The sequence below is a fragment of the Hibiscus syriacus genome, unplaced genomic scaffold (genome assembly GCF_006381635.1).
Source record: "Hibiscus syriacus cultivar Baekdansim isolate YM2019G1 unplaced genomic scaffold, ASM638163v2 tig00110159_pilon, whole genome shotgun sequence".
In the NCBI taxonomy this organism is placed as follows: domain Eukaryota; kingdom Viridiplantae; phylum Streptophyta; class Magnoliopsida; order Malvales; family Malvaceae; genus Hibiscus; species Hibiscus syriacus.
The window spans coordinates 1,353,521-1,364,596 of record NW_024062607.1 but is presented as its reverse complement, the minus strand read 5'-3'; the positions used below and the strand labels follow the sequence as shown (position 1 = coordinate 1,364,596).

The 11,076-nt window shown below is 35.6% G+C and overlaps 1 protein-coding gene and 1 pseudogene across 1 annotated transcript; one reads left to right on the top strand and one right to left on the bottom strand.

Moving 5' to 3' along the window:
• Positions 1–394: 394 nt before the first annotated feature.
• On the top strand, positions 395–2,135 carry LOC120216178 (protein ALTERED PHOSPHATE STARVATION RESPONSE 1-like). Its single transcript, XM_039213674.1, has 3 exons — positions 395–730; positions 1,067–1,290; positions 1,376–2,135. The coding sequence occupies exon 3, from the start codon at positions 1,380–1,382 to the stop codon at positions 2,133–2,135; it is 756 nt and encodes a 251-aa protein (XP_039069605.1). The 5' UTR covers positions 395–730; positions 1,067–1,290; positions 1,376–1,379.
• Positions 2,136–2,515: 380 nt separating this feature from the next.
• LOC120216176 lies at positions 2,516–4,260 on the bottom strand (annotated as a pseudogene).
• Positions 4,261–11,076: the final 6,816 nt, after the last annotated feature.

Below are 11,076 nucleotides of genomic sequence, written 5' to 3'. Positions count from 1 at the left end.
CAAGGTGAAAAGAATAGTTTCAGAATGATTAAGACACCTACAGCTACTAATGAGAGAGAGTTGTTGGAAGCTCTAAAGGATGTTGAGGACCATTTTCTCAGAGCATATGAATCTGGTTTGGATGTCTGTAGAATGCTAGAGGCCAACAGAGTTCAGCTGCAATCTAGTTTAGAAGAACTTAAAGGCATGTTTTCTTTCCCTTAAGTATTTTCCTTTGTCTTTATCGTTTTCTGTTTCTTGAAAATGCTTGTAATTTTCATGGGTTTTTCTCAGCAAATTTAGTTGTTCTTGTATCATCCTCTTGCAAACTGAATAATAAAGGTTCCATCTAGTTGTTTTGAGTGTATAATATGTTGTTGCAAATTAGGCTAAGAATGAGGATTGATGATTTGTCATATAACAGGAGAGGTTGATTGAATGTCCAATCTATTTCCTTGATGGTCTGTGCATGCCGATTTTTTCCATTTGTTGATTTGTATAATTGTTTAACTTGCTGACTGGCTGCAGAGAGCTCAAATAAACTTATCCGGTCAATTACTTGGAGCCGGTCTCCGTGATCACGGTCTTCGTCCTGCAAAAGTCTTGTTTCATGTAGTTCCAGAAGTTCTTCTACTTGGACAGGATTGAAGACTGATATGTTTGATGATTATGGGGGGATGGAATCTGGAAGCCACTCATTGACCCTAGGAAGGTTGTATGCTTGGGAAAGAAACTCTATGAGGAAGTGAAGGTACTTAAACACAATCTATTACTGGTCCGAAAACGGGAACTGTCTCTTGATATTTCTTGAGCGCTCAATCCTTTGTAAACAATTCCTTTCATCTTGATGTTCTGCTTGATCTACTTATATACTCTTGCATTATTCACAATGGTTCATAACGTCACAGTTATGTGTTGTCGGTTACAAAATCTTCATTTCCCTTGATCATTCAATCGAAAAAGTAGCCCGATGTGGTTTTGAAATGTTGAATTTTCATCTAAACAACCAGATTTTGAGTGCATTGAAAAACCATGTTTTCTAAGCATTTGTCATTGCTTCCTAACATATTAGAATTCATATAATCAGGCAGCAGACCAGACCAGGAAAACTTATGACCAAAAATGTTCTCAAACGAGAAACTGCAATGTTAAACGAGATGGCCTCTACTCTGGTGACAAAACCCGAGATGAAGTGAAAGACTTGCATAGCAGAATTTTGGTTGCAATACGAAGTGCTGAAACAATCTCGGAAAGAATTGAAAAACTGAGGGATGAAGAGTTGCAACCACAACTAATAGAGCTGCTACATGGGTATGAAAGCAAATGACAAAAACAATATTTCAGACGTGTTAGATTTATCATTGTGATAATCTTTCATTTCTTTCTCCTTCTGCAGCCTAATGAGGAACTGGAAGATAATGATGGAATCACACGAAACCCAAAACCGAATCATGTTCGAAGTTACCTATTTCAACTGTCCTACTTATGGAAAGTTTTGTAACGACTTTCACTGTCTTGCAACACTTCAGCTTGTGGCAGAACTTCATAATTGGCGCTCTTGTTTTGTTGCATATTTATCTGCACAGAAGGCATACATTGAAGCTCTCAGTGAGTGGCTTTCCAAGTTCATTGCCCCTGAGGTAGAATTACGATCCAAGAAGAGGTGTTCTGCCCCGGCATTAGGAGTCAATGGACCACCTTTGCTCGCAACTTGTCGTGAATGGTTGGCTAGCTTGGAGAAGTTGCCGAACGAAGCTGTTATTTGTGCATTAAAAAGCTTTGGAAAGGATATGCACGCACTTTGGGTTCAACAGGGAGAAGAGCAAAAACAGAAGAGGAAGGTTGATGGACTTGCCAAGGAACTTGAGAGGAAGGTCTTGGCATTCCAGAGAATAGAGAGCAAGGTTCTTGGTACAAAACTATATGAGCATGAACTAGAAGTAAATGTTCGGAATCTCGCAGAGAGAAAAAATCTGTTGGATAAGTTCAGGGAAAGAATAGATGCTGAGAAGTTAAAACACCAAACTCTCATGGGAGAGATGCAGCAGATAACCGTGAAAGGATTCCAAACAGGATTTTATTCCATTTTTGAATCCTTGGTTGAATTTTCAAAGGCTTCTGTAAAAATGTATGCTGACATTGTGACTCGATGTTAAAGTTCTAAGGATCCTGAGAAGGAAGATGAAAGTGAACCAAGTTATGTAGATGAAATGAGTTCTCATCTCTGGGGTTGAAGTGAAACAAGAAGTCCTGGAAAATAATTTGGTCATATCATGACTTATATTTTTGCATTTCTCAGGTATGGAGTTTCATAAATAAGTCTTGTTAAGCAGCTCGCTCGGGAAATCTTATTTGTGGAAAGCTAATTGTAGTTTAATTAGCTAATTGTAGTTTAATTAGCTGTTTGTAAGTATTAATGATCTTAGTTTGATGCTAAAGAGAGTTACAGTTCAACGATTTGTAACTGTTTGAGATCATTGTTTAATTGTTTGATCTCTAAAGCAGAAAACATATGATTACTTGTTTGATTAATCTCTCATTTTCTTCTTATCATGTCAATACTGGCACTGTCGAATTCGAAACATCTTAAGCTTTTAGATGAAATGCTATCCAACTCGACATGGAACTTCTGAAATCCAACACCATCTATGCTTACAAAGCTTTGGGAATAATCCTGGTCAAATGATCTATGATGTCCTTGTTCTGTTGGTCGAGGAAACATGGGGGTGGTGGTCGGTTTGGATCTTCTCAAAGGCTGTTTGTCGATCAAGTTGTCGAGTGAATACAGTGTGTTTTCTAGTTCTTGCCATACCTGAGTCATCGTTGGACGGTCTTTTGGCATTTTCGCCACACGTCTTAAACCAAGTTCACCCATTGTCAGCATCATGTCCATGTTGCAAGGTCTGGATAAAAGAATAGTTTCAAGTATTTCTTCGATGTGGCCCCTCTCTATACTAGGCCTCATCTGCGTTTTCAATGGCTCGCTTCAGCACATGTATAATGTCTGAATTGGCAGCTTATTAACAACAGTATGGCAAAGTTATGGCTGATAAATAAACTAACCCAGTCAATGATATGATAATTAGGGTGACTTCTAGAAGAATCCATGGCCAGCCGGGCAGCAGTAAGTTGAAGAAGTATCACACCAAAGCTATAAACACCACTGAAAGGACTCGAATGAAAACTTGTACAATAAGCAGGATCAAGGTACCCGGGTGTTCCTTTGATCTGGCTATTAACATGTGATTGATCCCCTATAGGTCCCATTTTCACAAGTCCAAAATCTGAGACCTTAAAACCTTTCTCCAATTAAGATGTTGCTTGGCTTAATCCCATCATGCAAATGAGCTATTCCTGTAAGAAAATAAAAAAAGAAAATTTACCTTTAGCAGCTCCAATGGTTATGTTCACTCTTTGCCTCCATGTCAAGCTTCCCCCCCCCCTTCCTACGCTCCAAAAATGAGCAGAACTGAGTGTTTTTTAATTGATTTCTTGTCTATGTTAAAGGTGTTTCAAGTGCGAACCTACCCATGATATACTCAAGTAAAGAACCATGTGGTACATATTCATAAACCAATATTTTGCACCTTTTGGTCCTGTTTCAAACGAAGTAAAAAATTCTTGGGTTCTTATCACTACCCTAGACGATTAATTAATCAATGATTTGAGGCTCAATATACGTACCGGGTTCTCGCAGAAACCAAACCTACATGATTTGGATGATTTACTTTCTAACCCTAACTTCTGTTTCAAGAAATCAATAAAAAACAAGTCAATCTACTTGAGCTGTGGTAAATAAACTCAATTATAGTGTTGACTGCATAAGGCTGCTTACCATTTCTGAATTCTTCAACGCTTTGGTATGATTCGGCATGAGCTCTCTTGATTGCTAATGTACCTTCAACTTCAAAGGTTCCTTTATTGGCATTGCCAAATGCACCAGACCCCAACAAACAGTCTGCACTAAAGTTTTTGGTACCCTTTTCGAGCTCCTCGACTTGGAAACGCCTCAACCGCAATTTCTCGTCATTCAGACTTCCTAATTGTACAAAGATTTCACGAAAATGATGAGCAAGCAATTCAATGGAAGAATGAATCTACAGATTTGATTAAACCTTTACCTTTACGGCTCCATCTCTGTCATCTGCCAAAGAACAAGAAGGAAGATCCCAACAGCAAGGCAGCTAAAATGGCAATGATAGGAATCACCCACATTTGCTTACGACTATGGGGATGATCATGTGTTCGAGAATCCTCTAGCAAATGAAATCTCTTGGCCATTCATGTGATGGAATGAGTAAATGTCCCACACCAAACTGCTAAATCATTTCATGAAGAATGTGGTTTACTTTTCTTGTGATATCTGAACAAATTCCATGGCGGATGAACATAGTATAAAAGAAGAAAGTAAGCTTTATCAGTTGTTTCCTATCTGTTATATATTATATGCAGGGCCCCCTCTCCATGTTATCATGGACTTGGTCTTCTCTTGAGACGGCACATAGGCCAAAGAATACAACAAAATTTTCATGTCATTGTTGGAAGAAAAAAAGAAGGGGAATAGAATCTACATGTTCTCCGGTTCAAAGCTGACATGTAATCACAACGTACAAGACGGTCTGAGGGGTTGACGGGGCAGTCGTTCACATGAAAATTTAAAAATTTCCATATAATTTAAGTATTTTTAATTTTTTTTATGGATGATCTATTTTCGTCCTTGAAATTTTATAAGTCCGGCCCTCTAATATAAAATTCTACATCCGTACGTAATGTCTATGTTCTTCCTTACCCCTCCCATCTTTGTGTTCTTATTAATTCGGTGCTAGATTCCGAGGAATAAATTTGTTTCATTGAAGCAACTAATCTAAGGACCACGTACGTGGATTAATATATGAACCTCTAAGGCAATACATGCTCGAATGATTCCTGTCGTAACCGGTTTTCGTCCGGGCACGAATTTTTATACTTGGCGGGAAAAGTGATGTGAATAAATGGTTTTTTAAAATAATTTGGGAGTCGCCATCGGCCTTTTGGGTCAGGTAGGTCGAATACCTAAAAATTATCTTTTAAAATAGTTTTTAAGAAAACATCAGTTAAAAGATGAATTGATATGCGTTTATAACCAAAAATTCGTTCTTTTTATTAATAAAAAGGGATTCGTGGTCGGTTACGTTTAGGGAAGGATTAGCACCCCTACAACGCCCAAAATTGGTACTTTTTAATTATAAATTGTCTCTATTATTATAAATTTAAAAAAATTCAAAATATATTTAATTTATAATCCTATTATTTCAAAATTATAAAAAAATATTTAAAAATATCGGAAAAGAACTTCTAGGTGCCTTAAGACAGCTCTTTTCTTTGATATTGATAAATATTAATTTAAATTAAATAATATTTTTTTATAATTTTTAATTTTAAAATACCAGAATAGGACATCCAGTTGTATTAAGATTGTCATTTTCTTCGATATTGAAAAATAAATATTAAAATAATTTATTTAAAATAAATATTTATTTATTATATCTATTTATGGCTACATAATAAAAATATTTAAATATATAAACAAGTAAAATTAAAAAATATAATTAGAGCTATATATTTAAAAGTAATAAAAAAATATTTAAAATAGGTGACTAAATCATAGTAAAAGTAAAATTAAAAACCTAATTCATAATTAATCAAATTATAGGGATTAAACATGCTATTTCTTTATTTTATTTATTTAGTGACTAAAATAAAATTATCTAAAATTCAGATTTTAGAATAAAATAAATTAAAAATATAAACTAAGGATTAAAATATTATTTATTAAAATTAAAGGATTAAATCTGTTATTTATCCTAAATATATTATTTTAATATAAAGGACTAAAATAAATAAAATTAAAATTTAAAGATCAAATTAAAAGTATTATAAACTTGATTTAGTGACTAAAATGGAAAGTTTACAAGTTTAAATGGCTGCGGAAATGATTAACTATTCTTTAATTACACGCATAGTCCTTCCCGAAACGACGTCGTTCGGGAAGGCCTATATAAGGTCCAAAATGGCTGGCCCGAAGGGCCAGCCTTCATTTCATTTTTTTTCTCTCTCAAGCAGAGAGAGAGCCAGAATTCTCTCTGGCCTCTCTCTAGCTTCCCTCATCGGAGGGAAGCCGGTCACCGGACGGCAACCGTCTGCCGCCGTGACCATCACCGCCGGCCACCGCTTCCGGTGGCCGGAAAATTTTATTTTTACACTAATGGGTAGATCGGACCGTCCTAAGGACGGTTCCGGTGTTATTTTCTCCTAAAAAGCTCCCAATCGGAGCAAATCTAGGAAAATACCTTCGGTTTTCGAAGGTTGTTGGTGACGTTTGGAGGGTTCCGGTGGTCGTGGCTTCCTCGGTAAGCTTCTCTCCTCCCTCTTCTTCTATTTTTGATTGCTGGTTGTTGTGATTTGGTCTCTATTTTGTATCTTTTGCTCTTGGTTTTTTTGTCTCTCTGGGATCTGTTGTTCTCTGTCTCTCTTTTCTTTTTTCTTTGCAGGTTGGGTGATGGCTTTATAGCCATCACCGGTGCTCATCTCGGACCGGTCCGAAGAATAGAGTTCGGTGAGTCACCGGACTCCCAGTGGTGACTCACTGCTAGAGTAGCTACGTGGGTGGCCATCTAGGTCTTCTGGAGGCTCGATGGAGGCGTGGCACTGGCAGCAGAGGCGGCTGGAAGCTGGACCGTTGGCTGAGGCGGTTGGAGGCAGAGGCGGCTGGAGGCAGAGGTGGCTAGGGTTAGAGAAACCTAACTGAAACCCTAAATGTTTAGGGTTTCGGTTTGGTTTGGGCCGGTTAACTGGGCTTGTAATTTTTTAATATTATTATATATATATATATATATTTTAATAATAATAATAATAATAATATTTATAATAATAATAATAATAATATTTATAGTAATAATAATAATAATAATATTTATAGTAATTATAATAATAATTATAATTATAATAATAAATCAATATGGGTAAAAAATTAGTATCTTCAGCTGCCCTCTTTGCTCATTCTTGTGTTAACAGGAATAGGGCAAAGATGAAAAGATAATAAATTTTTTATCCATTGGCTTCACTTGATCATAATGGAGATGTTGAATAAATTCTTCTCTTTCTTTCAAATAAGTTCTTCTCATTATGAACTTTCCACTGGGGATGATGTTGACCTCTTTCTTTCTGTGATAGAGTCATTCAAAAGGTTGAATAAGCTCTTGATGAGTTCTTCTCATTATGAACTTTCTCTAGAAAGGCTGATGCTAATCTATCTCCTTCTGTGATAGAATTATGCAAAAAGTTAAACAAGTTCTTTCTTCAGATGAGTTCTTCTCATTATGAACTTTCTCTAGAAAAGTTGATCCATCAAGTGATGGATTTGAGCAAAAATCTGAACAAATTCTTCTCATTATGAACTTCTTCATCATTCTTTAGATGAGTTCTTCTTATTATGAACTCGAACTGGAAAAGCTAATCTATCAAGTGATAGATTTGAGCAAAAGGTTGAACAAATTCTTCTCATTATGAACTTCTCATCCTTCTTCAGATGAGTTCATTTCATTATGAACTTTTTCTGGAAAGGCTGATCCATCAATTGATGAATTCAGGTAAAAGGTTGAACAAGTTCTTCTCATTATGAACTTCTTCTTCCTTCTTCAGATGAGTTCTTCTCATTATGAACTTTCTCTGGAAAAGCTGATCCATCAAGTGATGAATTCAGGCAAAAGGTTGAACAAATTCTTCTCATTATGAACTTCTTCTTCCTTCTTCAGATGAGTTCTTCTCATTATGAACTTTTTCTGGAAATGTCAATCTATCAAATGATAGATTTGAATCTTTGCTAAAATCTTTGAAATTCCTGTTAAAAATTCAACATAGATGAAAATGAATGAAAATGCACCTATTTTTGCAAACACCTAAATATGATGCATGAATGTTAAGTTATTTGATTTCATATTGGTGAATGAGTATTTCTTCAATTGTAAAAACCCAATAGATCTTTCTCCTTCAAATCAGAGAATCTATCATCTTTGACAAATGTAGATGTAGATATAATGTCACAAAACCTCTTGAGAATAAAACTCAATAGTATAGGCTCTTGAAAAGCTTGTATTCAGGTAACATGTTGATTCTGATAACAACTCATGTGATTATGAAGTGACCTTTTCAGATGATTTCACAGATATCGATAGTTCTTTTAATATCGAGAAATCTTGAATTCTTATTCTGATGAGGAGAATAAACTGTTATACTTGACAAAAATGGGATTCTCAGAGGCTGAAACTTCAATAGCTCTGGAGAAATGTGGTCCAGATTCATCAATTGCAAAATTGATAGATTTTATATGTGCTGCTCAAATGACTAAAGATGCTAACGCACTTCTTCCGGTAAAAGATGGGAAGCCATTATGTGATGATCCCAATTACAAGAAAAGGCGAAACCTGGGCTATGATTTTTTTGGAAAGGAATAAGCAAAAGAAGCTTGAAAAGAAGCTTCTTAATGAAGACGATCATGCAGTTCATCTTTTAATTCCAATGATTGGTTCTGTAGTTCCTACCAAACCAGATCAGATAACTCAAAGAACACTTCCAGAAGATGCTATTGAGTCTCCTTATTTCTACTATGAGCAAATTCATCTTCCAAATTCAATGATTGGTTCTGCCAAACCAGATCAGATAACTCAAAGAACACTTCCAGAAGATGTTATTAGCAAATTCATCTTCCAAATTCAATGATTGGTTCTGCTAAACCAGATCAGATAACTCAAAGAACACTTCCAGAAGATGTTATTAGCAAATTCATCTTTCAAATTCAATGATTGGTTCAGCTAAACCAGATCAGATAACCCAAAGAACACTTCCAGAAGATGCTATGAGCAAATTCATCTTCCATTTAATGTTTGGATTGGGATATCACAGTACTTATTAGATGTAAAGCCATAATTTGTAGATTCGAAACATTTTCATGCTACTACACTGACAAGGGTTATATTCATAATTCTGCCAATTAAGAACAGATTTTCTCTTTATTCTGCTTCCTCCATGTGCTGATGCTTTTCCATTGACAAAGAAATGATGGCCTTCCTGGGATCCAAGAATAAAGTTGAACTGTTTATAAACATGTACAAGAAGTGCCAAATTGACAGAAATGATCTGTAAGGTTCTTGAAGCTTATGACAATGAGCCACCTTCGAGTGCCCATAAGTATGTTCTTAATGAGTGTTGAAAATGGAATCTAGTATGGGTGGAAGGAATAAAGTTGCTCCACCTGAACCTGATGAGGTGGAAATGCTTCTAGGTTTCTCTAAAAAACCATGCACAATAATCTGTATAGAGACATGTTTCCCAGTGATATCAATGTCTTGTTTTTTTTGCTGGAATCAGTGCTGCAAAGGTCACCTTCTACTGTCTTAGTATATCTTTGAAAACAGATGTGCAAGAACTGATGATGATCGGTTGGAGCAATTGATGAGTATATTGGTGGATTCGACCTTGTTGTCGGTAACATCCCATGTAACAATCTTGTTGTTCATGGCTTTAAGATGGTGATGATTTGCTTACTTTGTATTCCATGTATTTAAAAGTATTAACATAAAGTGATATTCAGAAATCTTTAACTCATTTCAAAATTATGTTAATTCATATAAATGAATAAATTGAATTTTCGAAAATAAATTGAATCTCAAATAAATTGAACTTGAAATAGATAGAATTGTATTCAAAGTTATGACAAACATAAGATTGATAAAAATTCAAATGTCTCAACAAATTATTAGCATAAGTATTTCTAAATTAATCAAGTTGACACAATTTAGAGAAATGATGTAAGCTTTTGTCTGGAAGATCTCAAACGTTGTCAAAATGCTTGTAGATGTGTAGTTTCTCCCAAACTGTCAAAATCTTAAAAGGGTTCAATTGCAGATGCCTAATATCAACCTGCATTTGAGCCGCCTTTTCAGGTTTTCAACTCAAATCCTTCCTTTGGTTACAAGATGCTCTCTGCGAGTTTTCACCTTGACCCCCCTTTTTTCTTTTTCTCTTTTTTTCTTTTTTTTTTTTCTTTTTTCTTTTTTCTTTTTTTTTTTTCTTTTTTTCTTTTTTCTTCAAGCATAATATTTCTTGACAGAATCCGAGTTTATTGGATTTCTCAGAATTTTTCCATCCATTTCTGGCAAGATCAATGCTCCTCCGGAAAAGGCCTTTTTTACAACGTATGGCCCTTCCCAATTAGGCATCCATTTCCCATGGAAATCTTTATGTATAGGCAAGATTTTTTTTAGTACTAGATCACCCTCTTGGAATTCTCTTGGATGTACTTTTTTGTCATAAGACTTCATCATCCGTTTTTGATACATCTGTCCATGGCAAATAGCTTTCAATCTTTTCTCCTCAATAAGGTTCAATTGATCAAATCTAGCTTGGATCTATTCAGATTCATCCAATTTTATTTCTCTCAATATTCGAAGCGATGGAATCTCAACTTCAATTGGTAAGACTGCTTCCATCCCATAGACTAAAGAAAACGGTGTTGCCCAGTAGATGTTCGAACAGTAGTTCGGTAGGTATATAAAGCAAAAGGTAACTTCTCGTGCCAATCTTTGTAAGTTTCAGTGGTCTTTGTAATGATTCTCTTGATGTTCTTATTTTGCTGCTTCAACTGCCCCATTCATCTTTGGACGATATGCCACTGAATTTGCATGTTTAATCTTAAACTGCGCACAAAGTTCGGTCATCATTTTGTTGTTCAGGTTCAGAGCATTATCTGTAATGATCCTTTCTGGTAGACCATATCGGCAAACTATCTCTTTCTTTATGAATTTGCAGACTGTGGACCTCTTAATATTGGCATATGAAGAAGCTTCAACCCATTTGGTAAAATAATCAATTGCCACAAGGATGAAGCAATGTCCATTCGATGCTTTTGGTGTGATTGCTCCAATGACATCTATTCCCCACATAGAAAATGGCCAGGGTGCTGTCATTACATGTAAAGGAGATGGGGGTACATGAATTGTCTGCATATATCTGGCATTTATGACATTTCCTTGCATAATCAATGCAATCTGTGTGCATGTA

What these genes read in the sequence shown, in the direction of transcription:
- LOC120216178 (XM_039213674.1), top strand. Translation starts at nt 1,380, where the DNA reads ATGAGGAACTGGAAGATAATGATGGAATCACACGAAACCCAAAACCGA.